The sequence below is a fragment of the Nicotiana tabacum genome, chromosome 23, assembly GCF_000715075.1.
Source record: "Nicotiana tabacum cultivar K326 chromosome 23, ASM71507v2, whole genome shotgun sequence".
NCBI lineage: Eukaryota > Viridiplantae > Streptophyta > Magnoliopsida > Solanales > Solanaceae > Nicotiana > Nicotiana tabacum.
The window spans coordinates 14,971,577-14,991,568 of NC_134102.1; the positions used below are offsets into that span (position 1 = coordinate 14,971,577).

General features: G+C 38.4%; 2 protein-coding genes across 5 annotated transcripts; both read left to right on the plus strand.

Moving 5' to 3' along the window:
- Positions 1-867: 867 nt before the first annotated feature.
- LOC107772171 (mediator of RNA polymerase II transcription subunit 15a) lies at positions 868-14,032 on the plus strand. Of its 4 annotated transcripts, none has more exons than XM_016591666.2 (12): positions 868-1,227; positions 2,131-2,242; positions 2,394-2,514; positions 3,020-4,423; positions 4,951-5,021; positions 6,436-6,510; positions 9,293-9,748; positions 9,845-10,606; positions 10,700-11,035; positions 12,538-12,738; positions 12,825-12,913; positions 13,535-14,032. In XM_016591666.2, exons 1-12 carry the CDS (start codon positions 1,070-1,072, stop codon positions 13,740-13,742), a joined length of 3,993 nt encoding a protein of 1,330 aa, XP_016447152.2. In that variant the 5' UTR covers positions 868-1,069; the 3' UTR covers positions 13,743-14,032. The 4 variants fall into 4 exon arrangements, with proteins under 4 accessions (XP_016447152.2, XP_016447149.2, XP_075102391.1 ...); XM_075246290.1 differs by having other exon boundaries at positions 874-1,227; positions 4,960-5,021; XM_016591663.2 differs by having other exon boundaries at positions 9,293-10,606.
- A 1,777-nt stretch (positions 14,033-15,809) lies between these two features.
- Positions 15,810-19,309, plus strand: LOC107772172 (DUF724 domain-containing protein 10-like). Its single transcript, XM_016591667.2, has 3 exons — positions 15,810-16,346; positions 18,146-18,230; positions 18,408-19,309. The coding sequence occupies exons 1-3, from the start codon at positions 15,909-15,911 to the stop codon at positions 19,085-19,087; spliced, it is 1,203 nt and encodes a 400-aa protein (XP_016447153.1). The 5' UTR covers positions 15,810-15,908; the 3' UTR covers positions 19,088-19,309.
- The last annotated feature ends 683 nt before the right edge of the window (positions 19,310-19,992 follow it).

The following is a 19,992-nucleotide window of genomic DNA, read 5'->3' on the forward strand; positions in this document are numbered from 1 at the left end:
ACGGTTTTTGTCTATAGGCTCGATATTGACTCGAGCTTGATACTGAATCGAGCTCAATATTGATTCGAGCTCGATTTTGACTCGGGGCCTGGTATTGATTCGGGCTCAGCATTGGTCTGTCTTTGGCTCTCAAGCTCGATAACGTTGCTTCGTATCATGGTTCGATTTGGATTCGACCTCGATAATGACTTCGAGCTCCGTATTGATCGGTCCCTGAAACTCGAAGCTCGGTGACCCAACTTCGGATCTTATCCTGAAATTATGAAGACGGTGCTCTTCGGTCCATTATGTTCCCATCTCGACCAATCGTACGAAGGCCGAAATCGATTTCGACCGTATACAATAATATATTTAGTTTTAAAAAAATAATTTAAAGCTTAGGCAATCTTGACAAATTTCACACTGAACTTGCTGCATCTGCTTTTTCTTCTTCAAATCTTTGGGTCTGAAGCTAGAGCTTAGTCAAAGCCTAACTTCAAATCTCTAGTATGAATTTAAACTTCAATTAAAATTTAGGTCTAGAGTCGTGCTTTGGAAAAGCTTACGTTTCGATCCATAATTCTGAATTTGAAAACTTCAAGACCTAAAATTTTCAACTTCAGACTCGCATGTCTGAATTGCGAGTCTGAATTGGTTCTAAAGCAACTAAATATTTTTTTAAAAATGTAAATTTTGGGTATATTTTAAACAGGGGTCATAAAATCGGCTATTAGTGCACGTCCTCGAAATTTTCTGCGGACTAACGGGCCAAATACTGTAAAATGGCCCAAATTCTAAATTTTGACTCAACGGCGGCTGCTCGCATGAGAGACAGACACGTGTGTAGTCAGATAATATATTTTTCTCTATTTAAAAAGCCGAAACAATACGCCAGTTTCGACCGAGTCTACGCATAAATATTTAAAATTAATAACAGTGCTATTTTGACAATTGTTTTTTTCTTTTTTTACATGAGGAAATGTATACGCTTGTAATCTGATTCTGTATTCTGTATTTTTCTTTTGGAAAAATAGTTCTCATTTTTCTTTGATCGGAAGCAAGGAATTTGATTCGATCAGAAAATTGAGATATGGATGGGAATAATTGGAGGGCTGCTCAGGCTCAAGCTCAAGCTCAGGGGGGTGTTGAAGGTGCTGCCGCTGCCGGACCTCCCGCCGGAGCTATGGATTCCGGTGATTGGCGCACTCAACTTTTACCCGATTCTCGTCAAAGGATCGTCAACAAGATGTAAGTAATTTTCCTTTTTTCTAATTTTGCAGCTTGCACGTGTTTTTTATATATCAATGATTTTGAATTTTGAATTTAGGGTTCCTTTACGTGAAAACTCACTTCTGCAGGCTAATTGGGTATTCTTATTATTGGTAGTAGCAGAGCCAGAAATTCTAACAAGGGGATTCAAAAAACTACAAAAATGCTACTCCTATACTAGAGCTTCCCATATGTTGAGGGGATTCAACAGTTTATATGTATATACAAAATAGTTGTTTTTTACCCTACTTGCACAGTGTAATTTCAGGACGACCCCTTCCTTACCTTTAGCTCCGCGCTGCTTACTAGGTGGGCTACTAGGAGTTTATGCCATAGAATAGATATTACTCTATGATTTACATTTTGTTCTAAATATGGTGAAACGACAGGTTGCAGCACAAGTTATTGATTGGATTATAACTGACATTGTTAAACAGGTTTTAGGCTTTCACAGCCAGAGTAGTCAAAAGTATATTGGAGCTTCAAGCAAAGCGCAATTTAAGCTTGGGCTTTAGTGAAGAAAAACGCCAATGAAGAAAAAATGAAAAGTAGAAACGTTGTGCAAGAAACTGTAACTATAAAGTATAAACACAAATAATAATTATTGGAAAAGAATGGAAACACTGTAATTAAGCTATATATATGCGCTATAGTGCCCTTAAAGACAGGTACCTTGAAACCTACACTAAAGCGCCAATTAAGCGCGCGAAGCACACAACCTGGGCTTCACCAAGCTTCAGGGCCTAAGCGTGCTTCAAGCAAGCCTTTAACTACACTGTCACAGCAGGATGTAATGTCAAATATTTTTATTTTTAAAAAACTTTTACCAGGATTGTGCTATTTTAGATTTTAAGCTGATTTTTTATTGATATGGCTGTATAGAATGGAGACCTTAAAGAGGCATCTTCCTGTCTCTGGGCAAGAAGGAGTTCAGGAGCTTAAGAAAATTGCAGTGAGGTTTGAGGAAAAGATCTATACTGCTGCTACAAGTCAGGTATGCAGTATAACCTTATTTATAGTTGTTTGAACAAATGCAACTTTCCACGTTGTTGACGTTATTCTTGCTTGTGTTCATGGATTTATCTTTTCCAGTCATCTAGACACATTGTGTTCATTTTTTAACTCAAATTTATTTAATATTGCAGCAAGATTATCTGCGGAAAATATCTTTAAAGATGCTTACTATGGAGACCAAATCTCAAAATCCTATTAATAATTCTATGCAGCCCAATGCTGCAAGTAGTGGTCAGAATGCCCTTGGGCCAGGTAAGTGATGAAACATCATGTGCTGTATTTTACATATGCAAATCTTTTGTCTGAGAGGATGCTTTATATACCTAATTTACTTTGTTCCGCTGTTGAAATTTTTTGCTTTGTGTAGCTACGAAGCGTACTGGAACTAATCTTTGAGTTATCTGTAATATTTTAGGTGACTACTCTTCGTAAGTATTCTTTGTGCTCTAGGTCAGAGTCCTAGCCCCTTAAACTGCTGTTTATTTACTTTCTGACTGTTCGTCCTTTCTTAGCTATCCCAAAAGAAAAAAAAAAGGAACAAAAGAAAAGCGGATCATTTACAGTACTACATACTGTTGTTTATTTGTGTAATAATAAGAACTTAATCAGAGTTCTCATTTAGTATTTTGGGATCAGTTTTTGCAAAGCAATGGCTCCTTTTTCTCGTATCTTAAACTGTAAAATACTTGCTAGCTTTTCTTGCTATGTTTGTTAGTTATTTGAAAGCATCTTGACTGTTTTATTTTCATTTCTGTAGGATCCCACAACATGCAGTCCCAAGTTAACAGCCAAGCACAGCAACTTCCTGTACCTATGGTGGCCAATCAAACTCAAACACGGCAACCACTGTTGCAGCAGAACATTCAGAACAACATGGCATCAACTGGGCTGCAAAATTCTGCAAGTTTGACTCCTGCACTTCCTCCTGTGAGCAATTTGACGCAGGCTACCATGCCAAATGTCATGGGCCAGAATGCAAATTTGCAGACCATGCAAAACATGCAAAATGTTGGTCAAAACTCCGTAGGAAATGCCATTGGGCAAGGCATGCCTTCCAATATGGTTGCTAATTCTCAGAGGCAGATGCAGGGGAGACAACAAGTTGTTTCTCAACAGCAACAGCAGCAGTCCCAGACAACACAGCAATATCTTTACCAGCAGCAGATGCATCATCAAATGATGAAGCAGAAATTTCAGCCAGGAAGCACGCAACAGTCCATGATGCAATCTCACATGCAGCAGCAGCAGCAACAGCCGCAGGACCAGCAGCAACAACAACAACAACAGCAACAGCAACAGCAACAGCAACAGCAACAAAACCTTCTACAGCCTACTCAGATACAATCTTCTCAGCAAACTATGATGCAACCTTCTTCAATGCAATCAACTTCTTTGTCCAACCTTCAGCAGAACCAACAGTCTACTGTTCAACAGTCAACTCAGTCTGTACTTCACCAACGATCACAATCAGTTATGAGACAGCAGCAGGCTCCCATGCTTCATCAACAGCAATCGCCAATGCTACAGCAACCAATTCTACCAGCCCAACAGCACCAGCAACAACAGCAACAGCAACAACAGCTGATTGCACAGCAGGCAAATGCTGCAAATCTCCAGCAGAACCAACTAATAGGCCAACAAAACACAATGCCTGATGTGCAGCAGAGGATAGTGGGCCAACAGAACAACTATAGCAATCTGCAGCAGCAGCAGTTACTTAATCAGCAAAACAATCTTCAAAATATGCATCAGCAGCAGTTGGGCTCTCAAAGTAATATTGCTGGGGTCCAGCAGCAACAGTTGACTGGAAGTCAACAACCTGGTAACTCTGGCGTGCCATCTAATCAGCACCCTATCCATATGTTGCAACAATCAAAAGTTCCTCTACAGCAACAAATGCTGCAGGGTGGTACAACCTTGTTACCAAGTCAAGGTCAACAATCTCAGTCGCAGCCAGCGCAACAGCAAATGATGTCTCAGTGTCAATCACAACCAGGACAATTACAACCACCTTTGGGTTTGCAGCAACAGACAAATCAATTGCAAAGGGAAATGCAACAGAGGCTTCAAACATCAGGCCCCTTGCTTCAACAGCAGAATGTAATGGAACAGCAGAAGCAGCTATATCAACCACAAAGAGCCGCACCAGAAGCCTCATCAAGTAAGTATTTTTCTTAATAAAAGCTTTAGCAGTTTGGCATTCTTAGAAATTTTCCACCTCTCTTACTTTCTCTGTGAAGAATAATAGGACGTCTAACTATTTGAACCACTGGTTTACATTTTTCTTGGAAGTACACCAATTATTTTGGAATGATTAGTCTTGAGAGGTAGAGATGTGACCAAGTGTGATGTTGCTGTTTTGTTCAGCTTTGACCATACTATCATGGAAACTCAGAAAGAATGAGATCCGAAATATGCATTTGGTTTTTAAGTAAAATATGGAAATCTTAGTTTATTATGGAATATTAGTATTTTACCAAATGCCCAGTCAATAGGACCCTATACATTTAGATGGCAATTAGTATGTATGAATATAGTTTCTTAATCAGAAAAAAAAACAACAAATGTATGAATACTACCTGAAATATCTAACACTGTTTTTATCCTAAAATTTCCCTGAAATTTTAATGATGTAAGGAGTCAAGTCCTTCAAAATTTGGTTATCCTCAACCTTTGGTTTATTTGTAGCATCTTTAGATTCTACAGCTCAGACGGGAAATGCAAATGCAGCTGATTGGCAGGAGGAGGTTTACCAGAAGGTATTGTTTGCAATGGTATTTTTATTTGCACAAGATGTTGAAAACCGAGGATATTACTGATGACTTGCTGGAACATTTTGGCTATTGATGTGGATTTTTATAAACTAGCTGGTTATAACAATATAAGGAAAAGCTGAATGTTGTGAAATATTTCCTGTGACTGATGGAGTAATAAAGAAGATTTACCAAAATAAATGTTCAGCTAAATTTATGGTCGTGCCCCACCTTGCAAGGTACTTTTATGGTATTCCAATTCGTAGAGGAAATAGAAAACTGAACATGTTACCGATAACTTGTTAGAAATTGATATATTCTCAATTGAGAAGTGGTGTACAAAAACTATACCTCAATTCCAAGCAAGTTGGGGCTGGCTATATAAATCATCAAGTTGGAGTCGGTTATATAAATCATCACTGTCCATGTCGCTTTATGTAAGCCAGTCTCAAGAGGCTGTTCCCACGGCTCGAACCCGTGACCTCTTGGTCACATGGCAGCAACTTTACCGGTTACGCCAAGATTCCCCTTCCAATCTGAATACATGGCTATAAGAAAATGTTTTTCTCTGCGGAAAGACATCCATTCATCTGTATTAGTTGGTATACTTTTTTTATTTTTGGGGATAACAGAAATTCGTTGTTTTGAGTTGAGAAACTTGGTGGATAATGGGTCCGCCTCCCTAGCCTTTTCTACTTTAAGTACTCGACTTGGTTCACCAGCTAGGAATAAGTTGGTATACGTTGAGTTCTCCAAGAATAAACATATAACATTAACATGTTCTATATACTCTACACCATCATTTTTTTACTTGTCAAGCCGACTACATTGCTTCTTTTTTTTTTTAAAAATATTTTATATTCCCCTCCCCTTTGACCCCCTTTGTTGGAGCTATCGCTCCTTTGGTGACTCGAACCCACAATCCTTGGGTTGTAGGTGGGAGGTGCCGACCATCGGAGCAACCCCTCTTGTCGACTACATTGTTGTTATTTCCACTGTTTACCCTCGTTTTGCTTCATTGATGATAAAGGTGTAAAATGGAAAAATTAAAAAATATGATGCCTGCTACTAAACCAAATTATATCTCCCAAACTATCTGGAAAAAAAATAAAAAAGCGACCCTATGTTTTCCTCCTGGCTGGGCTGGTCTATGATCACATCTTGGAAGTTGACCCTTGATATGAGCAGAAATGTGTACCAAGAAGCTAAAGGAAGCCAAGCTTAGTTGCTTATTTTACCATTCACACGCTGAATCGTGCAAAATGGTCTTTAATCAGTTGTAGTCGTCCTCTTCTACTTCACTTTTAGCCTTTTTATCCAGAAGATTCTTTACTGGATAGAATAGTTGATCTAATTACCTACCCACGTGGGAATGCAATCTGGTATTTGCGTAATTGACTTGATGAAAATTTTAATGCAGATCAAGTCTATGAGGGAGATGTATTTACCAGAGCTCAATGATCTATACCAGAAAATTGCTGCTAAAGTGCAGCAGGTATGTCATCAGCATTGTATTCCATTATTGTCATTTCTGAAGTATTTCTACTTGCTGTATGGTGCAGCATGCTTGATTTACTATGTTTTGATATAATATGAGGTATTTATAGATCTCAATAAACTACTATTCAATCCCAACTTGTTGAGGTTGTCGGCTATACTAATCGTTTATACCCATTCTGTTATATTCAAGCTCATTTCATTCCAATTACAGAGAAAATTATAGCTTCTCTAATTTCACACATATCCCACCAAATATACGAGTCTAACCAGAATGCAACATCTGATTTTAACCTTTATCTTTGCTACTTGAACCCTCCGTTAGATGTGATCATTTCTATTTTTTTAATTAAAAAAATCTTGTCAAATCTTGTGTGGCCATACATCTATTTTAACATGTGCATTTCTACGATATTTGTCTTATGGGTATGTTGGGCCTTAGAAGTCCGATATTCGTATAGCAATGCTAGTGTCAGAACCGTTTTATTGTATAATGCCCCCTTAACGCTCATCCGTTTCTATTATTATAGTTTAATTTTGGTATTATGTTTAATCTATCATGTCAATTTCTTGGAAAATAAGCACATATATTTGAATTGGCATTCACGGATTACCATGTTGCTTAATCTCATTTCCTATCATTCTTATGGGACAATACTTGCAATGCATATATTTTCTCTTATTTCTACTTATCCTAAAACCATTGACCTTTAAGTGCTTTGTCATAGTTTGAAAAAAAAAAATCGATTTCCTCACAAGTTTCGTCAAATTCACAACATTTATTGCGTATAGCATGCACCGTGGTACTGCATTTTGTATTCTATTGTTAGTTCGTCCATAACTAGGTAAACAGTACTGGTATCAGATTCATTTTATAACCAACAGTTGTTGGAAACTCTATATCTCTTTCCAAATTTTTACCCCTATTATTACTGCTTCGTACATTTGTTTTATGGAATTTGTATATTTGATACAAACTCCTTGCAATGCCCATAGGTAATCCTAGAAAATTATCTAACTGAGAATTGTTGCAGAAAGCTCAAAACTCTAAATTCTCATTTTTGCATCTTTAGTTCCTTTCCTGTCATCTTGAGAAACAGTACTTTCATAGTGGGAATATATTGTAGGTGCGGTTAATTCCTTTTCATTTCTTACATCTGCATCATTTGTCTGTGACAGCGTTGTATATGATTGTGAAGTATAGGGGGTGGTGGACACCATAAAAGGATTATGTGCACATATCTAGTCAGACACTAGGACAAGGTTCCTAGGGACGTTCTTTGGAGATGCCTGGAGGTGAAAGGTGTGTCGGTAGCTTACATTAGAGCGATAAAGGATATGTATGATGGAGCTAAGACTCGGGTTAGGACTGTGGGGGGTGACTCAGAGCTTTTTCCGGTGGTTATGGGATTACACCAAAGATCTGCGCTCAGCCCGTTCTTATTTGCTTTGGCGATGGACGCCCTAACACACCATATTCAAGGGGAGGTGCCATGGTGTATATTGTTCGCTGATGATATAGTTCTGATTGATGAGATGCGCGGTGGCGTTAATGAGAGACCGGAGGTATGGAGGCAGACCTTGGAGTCCAAAGGCTTCAAGTTGAGTAGGACTAAGACGGAATACCTGGAGTGTAAGTTCAGTGGCGTGACGGGGGAAGCGGACGTGGAAGTGAGGCTCGACTCTCAAGTCATCGCCAAGAGAGAAAGTTTCAAGTACCTAGGGTCAATTATCCAGGGAAATGGGGAGATCGACGAGGATGTCACACACCGTATTGGGGTGGGGTGGATAAAATGGAGGTTAGCATTTGGAGCCCTGTGTGACAAGAATGTGCCAACGAAACTTAAAGGTAAGTTCTATAGAGCGGTGGTTAGACCGGCTATGTTGTATGGGGCTGAGTGTTGGCCAGTTAAGAATGCACATGTCTAGAAGATGAAAGTAGCCGAGATGATGATGTTGAGGTGGATGTGCGGGCACATGAGGCTGGATAGGATTAGGAATGAAGATATTCGGGAGAGGGTGGGCGTTGCTCCCATGGACGAGAAGATGCGGGAAGCGAGACTTAGATGGTTCGGGCACGTGAGGAGGAGAAGCCCAGATGCCCTGGTTAGAAGGTATGAGCGGTTGGCTTTGGCAGGTACGAGAAGAGGTAGAGGGCGGCCTAAGAAGTATTGGGGCGAGGTGATCAGGCAGCACATGGCGCGGCTTTAGATTTTCGAGGGCATGGCTCTTGATAGGAAGGTTAGGAGGTCGAGCATTAGGGTTGTATGTTAGAGGGTAGTCGATAGAGTTTTGTTTGATAGAGTTCTTTGTACCAGTTAGTCTGATAGAGTTTTGTTTAGGACTGCTAGCGGATTATGTTGTGTGCACACTATTTTTCTCCTTTTGCATAGTATTGGGTTATTACCCTTCCACTTATTTGTTGTCTCGTTCGATTGCTGAGTATTATTTTTTTGGTTTCTTTTGTTATCACAGATTTATTCTTTTGTTCCACTTTTAAGGTCTGCGTACACTCTACCCTCCCCAGACCCCATTAGTGGGATTCTACTGTGTTGTTGTTGTTGTATCTAGTCAGACACTGTGATGCAGATGCAATTTTGGTGTTAGTCTCTTTTCCTTTTGGGGAAGGGATAAAGGCCTCCCGAATTCTTCGGGCATGGGCTTGATATATCTGAGTTTAAAAGCACTTAAGTCAACACTTTTTGGAAGCACTACTATTAAAAGTTAGCAAAGGGCAAGAAGCATGGCTGTGGCTAACTGATTTTTTTTCTGATTTTAAGCATGATTCTCTTCCTCAGCGCCCTCAGACTGAGCAAATTGAAAAGCTCAAGGTGTTCAAGATGACGCTGGAACGCGTAGTGTTATTCTTGCGGCTTAACAAGCATGATATTCAACCTTCTCACAAGGAGAAACGGCTTCAGATTGAGAAGCACATTAGTTTCTTTCTTAATTCCAATAGGCCGCGCAAACCTACTCCTCCATTGCAAGGGCAACTTCCTCAGCCTTCCATGCAGCTTCAGCAACCACAATCTCTTGATGGCCAAGGCAATCCACCTATGCAACCCGTACAGGGTTCCATGGCAGCAATGCAGCAGAATAATATCACCAACTTGCAGCATAATTCCTTGTCTGGCGTATCAACAATTTCCAACTCTCAGCCACACATGATAAATACAGTACAGTCTGGTTCCACTGTGGATTTGGGACAGGGTAATTCGTTGAACTCACTGCAGCAGGTGGCTACTGGCTCTTTACAACAGAATCCTGTTAACAGTCCTCAACAGGTAAACATAAGCTCATTAAATTCACAAAGTGGAACAAACCCTGTGCAGGCAAACCTTGGTTCCCTACAGCCAAACTCAAACATCCTACAGCAGTCACTTCCTAAACAGCACGAGCAGCAAATGTTGCAGAACCAGCAATTAAGACAGCAGTACCACCAGCGGCAGATGCAGCAGCAACTTTATAATAGACAGCAGTTCATGCAACAGCAGCAAGCAAAGCAACAGCAGACCGCGCAATTGCCAGCCCACCAGATGTCACAGCTTCACCAGATGAATGATGCTAATGACCTAAAGATGAGGCAGCAAATGGGAATGAAAGCGGGAGTTTTACAGCAACAGCAGTCAGTTGGCCAGCGTGTCGGATCTCATCATCCACAATTGAAGTCAGGGATCTCTTCACCTCAAATACATCAGGCACTATCTCCTCAGGTTACCCAACATCCTTCTCCGCAAATTGACCAACAGAATATGTTGGCATCTCTTACCAAAGCTGGGACTCCTCTTCAATCCACAAGCTCACCATTTGTTGTCCCATCTCCTTCAACTCCCTTGGCTCCATCTCCAATGCCAGGGGATTCTGAAAAAGTTAGTGCTGGCCTTGCATTACATACAACGGCTGGAAATATAATGCATCAGCAAGCTACGGTTGCTTCTGCACCTGCCCAATCCCTTGCAATTGGTACTCCTGGGATATCAGCCTCACCTTTGCTTGCTGAGTTTACTAGTCTGGATGGTACACATGCCAATGTCTCAGCCGCTGTTTCTGGCAAGTCAAGTGTTGAACAACCATTGGAGCGCTTGATGAAAGTGGTTCGTATAATACCATTCTACTTAATTTATATTTTCAGCAATCTCAATAAATCTTTGTACCTTTCCTGTTTTTGACATATTTATTATATTCAGGTTAAAAACATGTCCCCCAAAGCATTGAATTCGTCAGTTAGTGACATCAGTTCAGTTGTCAGTATGATTGACAGAATAGCAGGATCTGCACCAGGAAATGGATCAAGAGCAGCTGTTGGCGAAGATTTGGTTGCCATGACCAAATGTCGTCTCCAAGCGAGAAATTACTTTACACAGGATGGACCTACAGGAACAAAGAAAATGAAGCGATACACAACTTCCAATGTTGTTTCATCAAGCGGCAGTGTAAATGATAGTTTCTGGCAGTTGAATTGTTCTGAAGCATCTGAATTAGAGTCAACAGCAACATCCAGTGTCAAAAGACCTAGACTTGAGGTAATATTCTGCTGCTTACTTACAGGAAAGAAGTACAAAAGTTCAGATCCGAACATTAGAGCCCCGTGGTAGATTATTTTGGATCTTAATAGAAAGGGGTCCATTCGGGTGCACTGTAAGAGTTAAAATAAATCTGGTCATTGGCCATGGCCAAAGAGAGACTAGAATGAACAATTGCAATACAGTGGAATAGTTCCTAAAGTCTCAGCTTGCACGCAAAGTGAAAGTCAATTCGAAGTGCCTTTTAATTATCATTCCATGTGCCTACTCTTTCCTTTAATTGGTTATACTGCTGCTACTGGAACTTTGACCCAAACTACCACTTCTAAGTCTGTTCTGGAAACTGTGATAGCCAGGGTAGAATACTGTATGTGGAAATCAAACATGCTTTATGTAGACGGGACATGAGCTTTACTCCTTTAGTGCGTTTGCAGCTGGTGAGTATATCCAAATGATCTGAACCAACTATAGGATGGCTGTATAGATCTAAATGAACGCAGTTCATTGAATGCTGTCTGAAACCTGAGGCTTTCAGCTGGCTTGCACAGTGTGACTAATGTTGGAGTGTCTTTGGACCAGACTGTCGAGTGCCTGCTGCTTTAACTTACGATATCACAACATCTAATCCAATCTCTAGCACAAACTTTTCAACCCTACTGTGCCACAGGATAAAAATTTGTATGCAAATAAAAATATGCCTTCTATCTATATGATTGCAACATTATCCCATATGTAGCAACTAGTGAGTGAATATATTCTTGTGTTGAACTAAGTCTGATTTGGAAGTTGTCTTCAGATGTCTAGTCACTGCCTATTTACGAACTATTTGACTTGAATCCCCAAATGCACTAGGCTCTCTGGCGTTTGGATAGACGCAATGCTTTAGATCCTCTCATTTCTGTATTGGGTTTCTTTATGCCTGGATTTGTCTTACTTTTTGTGTTACTGTAAATAATGTGAATGGCTTAACCCCGCCTAATCATTTGATAGAGTTACTTGATTCTCAGATGAGTAAATTTGTTTTACAAAAAAACAAAAATACAAATTGAGAACATTCCAAGCATTGGCAGGATACGGGACAATAGGTATTATAAGTTATAAGACTGGAGAATATTAAAGCAGCTTTGATTCCATGCTATGGAATGTTGTTTTTATTCCTTAAAGTATGTGATCTCTTTGCATATACAGGAAAATGAGTTAGTTTTTATTATTTCGCTCACCTCTTGTTTGCTTTTCATCAATCGTTATTGATGGTAGGACATCCAATATCTGATGTAAGATACATTTTTTTTAGAATGGTAACAGTTGTATTAAATATCCAGCATAAAGGTCATACGATACATTTTTTATCACAAAAATGTAATTTTTTCAGATGCTGATTTTCCTGACTTTGCATTCATATTGATGTGTTGATCTTTGACAAGAAAACTGCTTTACTGTCAATTTTTGGGTTCTCCAGTTGTACCTACAGTGTACTAACAATAATTAGTAATCTATTGCAGGTTAATCATGCACTGGTTGAAGAGATACAGAATATCAATCGGCAGCTTATCGACACTGTTGTAGAAATTAGTGACGAAGGTGTTGATCCAAGTGCAGTTGCTGCTGCAACAGAGGGTGGTGAAGGCACTACTGTAAAGTGTTCCTTCACTGCCGTTGCATTGAGTCCAAACTTAAAGTCACAGTATGCTTCTGCACAGATGGTGAGATTTTCATATACTGAGCTTCAGTCATCAACTCTATAACATTTTTTGTTTCTATAGTTGATTGATCTTTTAATTCTGTGTAGTCTCCAATTCAGCCGTTGAGATTGCTCGTTCCAGCTAATTATCCAAATTGCTCTCCAGTTTTGTTGGACAAGTTTCCGGTTGAAGTCAGGTGAGGAAAAGTTTGGCAGTCTTCTTGATTTAGTACCAAAAAGAGATGAGCCAAGACAGAGAAAGGGAAGGAGATAATTGAAAAGGGGAATTATAACATATGAAGTCAATAAAGCATCGATAGATCTGACTTTATGACATGTTCATTATACCTTGTTGATTTGTGAAAGGTCCTAAGATGATGAACAAAAGGTCCTTGTGATTAATCATTTAGTTGAATTCTCTAATGGTCAATCAGTTGCTAGTAGTAACAGGGTTCCATTAAGCTATGTCCTGTTCAGTTAATTTTTCTCCCTAGAAACAAAAGAACAGGGTTTAATAGAAAAGTAAAAGAAGAGAGGGATGACAGAGTAATTGCTAGAGAAAAAAAAATTGATGTTGGGGGCCATGCTGATACTCGAATGGGATATCATAGTTTTGAAAAATATATTGACCACAAGATACGAGATTTTAGAGCACCCTACATTGGGAAACCATAAAAGATATTGCACATCTGCCTTTTGATCTGCGTTAAGATTATCAAATAAATTTTGAAGATCACCCTTTATCTATTCTTATATTCTCCACTTTAACTCGTAAAGTGAATGCTTTTAAAACTGGGTTTTACCTATTTTTGCTGCAGTAAGGAGTATGAAGATCTATCCATGAAGGCCAAATCAAGATTTAGTGTCTCTTTGCGAAGTCTTTCACAGCCAATGACTTTAAAAGACATAGCAAGGACTTGGGATGTTTGTGCTCGCGCTGTAATTTCTGAATATGCACAACAAAGTGGTGGTGGGACCTTCAGCTCAAAGTATGGGTCTTGGGAGAATTGTTTGAGTGCAGCATGATCAAACATCAATCTCTGAGATTGTCTTCATCCACCTTTGGCTTTGCTCTCCTGCTGTCTTGATCCACCCTTTGTCTTTGCTCCTTCTGCGGGTCCCATTTACTTGAACTGAATGCCTAAAATCCTCTGTATATGCTGGTTGTTACTGAATAAATTTTTGCTCTCCATTGAGTTGTTTATAATCAAGTGTACGAAGTTTGCCTGTTGAGTTGTTTGTTGTTAACTTAAAACTGGCAATTCTGTGCAGTATATTTCTGAACTTTGTGAATGAAAAGGTTTTAAATTATCAAAGTGTCTGATGGCTCGTTTGGGGGCGGGGCGGGTCTTGACCCAATTGGAAGGACATGGGGTCCATAACTCATCTACTAGTTGTAGGCCTAAGGTCTTTGTTCATTTATTTCATAAATTTGTTTGCTCCTCTAGCTCAGGAAATGGCATTGTATGTCTCTTTTTTAAGCCACTCTTTATATTTTGTCCCTCTTTTAAAAACTTTGCAAATATAGACTCAATGGTCTTGGTCCGTGGACTTGACTGGGTCAGTGTAATGGCTTTCTAGTAGGGGTGTACAAATAAAGCCTGACAAATTGCACCAACCCGATAATTCGAGTCAAATCGAGAAAACAAATCCGATTATGGTTTGGTGTTGGAAAAAAAGTCCCGACCATATTTGGTTTGGTTTGGTTTTAACTAAAAAAAGTCAAACCGAATCAAACCAACCCGACATTATATGTATAGAAGTTTTAAATATATTTAATACATAAAAATATTTATGGTAGTATAGTTTATAAATATTTTTTAAGTTTTTTCGTAGTTTTATCTTTTAACGTATTATTTCAAGCTTGTGCTTATAATTTTTGGATGCTTTAATATTTATAGTCCATAAATGTTAGTAACTCAAATAAATCCTAAACCAAAATCAAATCAATATTAATGCTAATAAAAGACATTCAATTCAATTGTACTATGAATAAAAATGGTGTTAGATATCTATTTTTTAGTTTTTCCATGGTTTAGATAAAATGTATTAACTTATTTTTCTTTTAGTGGTTAGTCATGTAAATAATAATACCTATTAGTCATAATTTTAAATTATGTTTGTTTTCATTATGGCTTATTAATAATTTTTATTTTATACGATTTTATTATCTTTATTATTGAATATTTTATTACAATGCCATGACTCATCTCATATTTATGTTATTTTATTGAAAAATACCTTATATAGTTCTGTCTTTACTAAGATTAAAGAAATATTTGGAGCACAAATTTTACGTTTTGTGCTATGAAGACTATGAAAAAAAAACGAAAAAACCCAAAAATCCGAAAAATCCGAGATTAAAAAACTCGACTTTTATTGATTTGATTTGGTATTTAGATTTAATAACCCGATACAATTGGTTTGGTTTGGTAATTAAAAAATCTGAACTAACCTGACCCATGTACACCCCTGCTTTCTAGCACAGGACTGATTGATAGCAGCAGATTCAGACCGAAATTGTTATACAAACTCCATTCCCAATTATTTGCAACATCCCATCCAAAAAGATGCGAACAATTTTACATAATTCAATTTTCGAATTCGAAACTTATAAGTTTTTTAATGGTCGTGAATAGAGTTTAAGCTCATGTTTTCACCCTTTACACAGCTAAGCAAACTCTAATTCATCAAACTTTTATTTTTTTCACACTTTGTACGTTAATTACATCGAAGATCATATGTCATAGTGAACATTCCTTTCCGAAATAATCATGATTTATGGCAACTTCATTTAGATAATGAGTAGAACTTTTCATCAATAAATCATTAATTAATGAGTAAATAAGTCAAACAGACTAAGGTTATTCACACGATAGAGAGAATATGTGACGAAATTGAATTCCAGTCAATTCAACACCTACAGGAGAGAAAAAGAGAAGGGAAGATAGGAGAGAAATAGAGAAGAACGAAGTATAAAATAAATAAGATTAGAGTCTAAACATCAAAATATTAAAAGTGCATAACATCAAAAAAATAACGATAAACAATACTACAATATATTCAGATATTATATACATTAATACTGCATAATACAATACAATATCAAACAAAACAATATGAAACAACACAAAACCGCCATCCCTTTACGCTCATTTTCGATTCTCCTATTGATTTTCAGACAAAAACAATATGCTCGTACAATATCTCACCAAAGGCTCTACAGTAGAAGTCACCTCGGACGAAGATGAGCTCAAGGGAGTGTGGTTCGAAGCCACTGTTCTCGGCTTCTTTGGGCTTCCCAATTCAGAAAAGGAAGAGATTTTGGTCGAGTACAAAAGTATTCTTGCCGATGAAAATAGTTCAGCGCCGTTGAGAGAGTATGTGGATATGTCTTTAGTTCGTCCAGTTCCTCCTAAGGAAAAAATTGAGAGGTTTGAGTTAAACGACCCCGTAGATGCATCTCATAAGGATGGATGGTGGACTGCTGCCATTACAGGTGTTCTGGAAGATTCTAGATACAAGGTTACCTTTCAAAACCCGCCTGAGGAACTTGAATTTGGGATTTCTGACTTGAGATTTCACAGAGATTGGGTCAAAGGGAACTGGGTCCGACCCGGCCGGAAGCAGGTAATTATCATTTCGGATCCGTGGTTTATTCATTTTGTAAGTGTGCATGTATTTCACTAGGGCTCAGCAGTTTATGTGTATGAAGGAAAATATCTTTTGTATGTATTTCCGAGATAATGTTCAGACTGCTACTATTATTCTTTAATTTCTTTCCCGGTGGTCATAATGGTGGTAGTGGTTTTACGGTCATACCTCCAAAGGCGTGCGTATCCAGGATTTCAAGAGATGGGTGCACTATTGTGAAGAGGTGTATCTAGAATTTATATTTGACTGGTTTAACTTTAGTCTCTTACCATGACCCACTATACTTTTAAAATTATTGGTTCAAAATTATATTCTTTTTGAAATTTTAGTAATTTTCACATATATATCTATACTCCGTGCCGAAAACAATCGGTCAGAGTGGGATTTGAACATCCAATTTCACTTGTAGAGGTGCACTATAGTCTTTGAGCATGGGTTCACGCGCATATATTTAAGTAATTTTGAAGAAATATAACATTGTTATACATGGTTTAGGGAGATGAGTATGGGTTCACGTTAACCCATATCCCTCAACTTGGATACGCCTCTGCATACCTATTTGTAGCAGTCATCCTCTATAACAGCACTTCGTTATAACGGCCAAGTTCTCTATGTTATGTTATGATATATGTTATCTATAACGGCATTTCACTATAGCAGCAACCTTTTCGGAACAAACGATGTTGTTATAAAGAGGTTTGGTTGTATTATATAATCCTTCCGCTGCTGTAAGTTGTAATACTAGATTGCAATGCACCAGTTTTATTCTAAAGCTCATTATGTGTTAGCATTTGCTTTATAATTTGTTATGTCTTTTCCTTTTAGCTTCTTCCTAATTAAGTTGGTGCTTTTGACTTTCTTGATTGCATATCTTGTTGTAAAATATGACTCCAGCAAAGAATTGCTAACTCGATAATGCTCTCGGTTGATCTGATTCTGTGCATTGTCTAAGCAAAATGCACGATACTGAACTAAGCCAAAGATTAAGCAGTGAGGTTTATGTTGATGTTGTGATTCCAGATCTTTTATGTACTTTATTAGTGTGGTAAAAAATACACGTCTAGTGCTCTTTGACAGGCCCTCCAGTAATATATACTTCAGTGCATAAAGCGCATCTCACTTTTAAGCACGAAAGTGTTAAATCCGATTCTGTTTGGTGGATTTGCCTACAAAGAAAAATTTAGCGGGGCTGGGCAGGTTGAAATTTTGCGGGTTAAGACAGAACCTGCACCCGCTTGCCATCCCTACTTGGCAGGCCCTGGTGCTGCCGAAAGAGGGAACTAAAACTCCAAAGATGTAACTTAAAGGCTAAAGCATCTAAACTTAGTGCAAATCCTAACAAAGAGTCCCTCTGATTATCCCAACCCAAACTCATGAATATGCTGAAATGAAGATTTAGTACCTGTAGCTGGAGATGACCAACCTGCTAATCTTTCTTGCATGAAAAGAGCTGAAAATTACTGCCAATTTTTCTTGCGTATGGAGCCGGGGGATGGGGGTGAGATCAATTAAAATGCATGGTGAAAATGGAAGTGATCTGTTGCTCCTTTAGTCACCTCTCTGCTTCGAGTGTCTTGAAATTAATAAAGAAAGAAATGGGAGGTGTGGCATGCTAGAATGACAAAGTAAAAGCTAGTTGTGTGCGGTATCATCTCTTGTAATATTATGTTAAATGAATGTTCGCTTTTTGTGAATGTTTGTCTTAGAATTTACTGCAGCTTTGAAGCTTAATTAATTGTGTAGGTTCTCTATTTTTTTGGTATACTATGGGATAGGAGACCAAAAAGTCAGGTGATGGAGAGAGCGGTCAGAGGAAAAAAGGGGGAAGCCCATCGAAGAAACCAATTTCAACCCCAACAGGTATATCATAAATTCCTTCCGCCTAGAATTTGAGGGTGAAATGTTATTTTCAGATTTCTCCTCAAGGTGTCCTGCGCTGTTCTCCCCGAGAAGTGGTTTAATGGATCGAGTAAGCTACTAACCTTTCATTAGCCACTTCCTGTTCTGGCTGTTGTTTGATGATATCTTCTCCTCCAGGAGTTTCACCTGCACGTAGTCTGCAGCAATGTGGTGAGATGAGGGAGAAACAAGACATGCCTATGCAAACTCCTGTCAACGGGACCCCAACCAACCAAACTGAAACCCAGAGCTTGCCTTTTGTAAAAACTTCACTACTTTGGGGGAAAATTGAATCCATGGATATTTTCCAGAGGATTCCTCAGGCGCCACATTTTAGTCCATTGGAAAAAGAGAGAGAGAGTTCCCGTGAAAGACTAGCTATAGGTTGTATGGTAACTTTTTCAAGAATGGCAGAGAAGACTTCTTGGTTGCACATTGACGATCCCAGAAGCACCTTTGATGAAATTTTGGAGACTCTCAGTGACGCGGAAAAGCATGGATTTGATGTGCAGCCTGTACGAGATCGTTTAACTGAGTTGTTGTTGATGAAAGATAAGAAGGAAAAGCTTGAAGCACAGGTTGCAGATATTGGTAATCAGATTATGATGCATAATACAGACAGAGAAAATACTGATGGAAAGATTGAAGAGATCAACAAACAAATAGCAGAAATACAGGATAAAATTTCCTTGGCTATTTCAAGGAAGGAGGTTAAGGACCGTGAGATCGATTGTTTGAGGTCTCAATTGGAGGATACTCAAGTGGACATGATGAATGCACATAATGCATTTTTCAGTATTGCTAGTAAACCTCTGTAGCTGCTGCCAAGATGTCACCGTTGTTGGTTTACCTTGAAACATTTTGGGATCATGCCAGATAGTTATGTATGTCTGCAGATAACTTACTCGGTCTGAAGACATGTTTTTGAGCTCCAGACAACACTAATTGAGCCTTAAGGTTCAAAATGACTTTGAAAACTGATTTTAATCATGGGTTTACTTGCCCGGAGGAAATAGTCATGTGATGAATCTTGCGAGAAATTCAAAAATAGTCAGATTTACAGGTGGTAATTGAAAAATAGACACAATTTCAAAAGTAATCGAAATTTAGTCACTTTTCATGTAAAGATAAATCTGAATGAAAATACTGTTCAAAATCCGAAAAATATTCCAACATAATATACTGGAGTTCCAGTATAATATACCGGTCCAACATAATATGCTGGAAGTTCATACACAAGTGCTCCAATCTCCAGTATATTATGTTGGAACTTTCTGCGTGTGAGAGTTTGCTGGAAGTTCATACACATGTGCACCAATTTCCAATATATTATGCTGGATCCGTGTTGTAGCAAAATGATAGTTATTTTTCAATGACTTTGCAAACGCTGGCTATTTTTGAATTATCAGCCCGAAAACTTATTAGCCCGTGCTATTTTTACATGAATCTAACTATCATATTTTGATCGTGCATTTGTTAATTTAGTACTCGTCTTAGTTTTTCAAAATTATTATCTTCCATGTTCGTATATATTGTTGAAATTAATCTAAATAGATGTTTGTTGGAAGTTAAGAAGTGAAATATATTCTTCCTTAACTGCAAACAATAACTTAGCTCTTAAGTTCCTGTTCTCCCCATTCGCTTTAATAAATAAAATTATCTTTCCCCAATAGGCAATTAGTTCTACTAGCTGGTTTTGACTGCGCAATCCTTTGGCAATGCT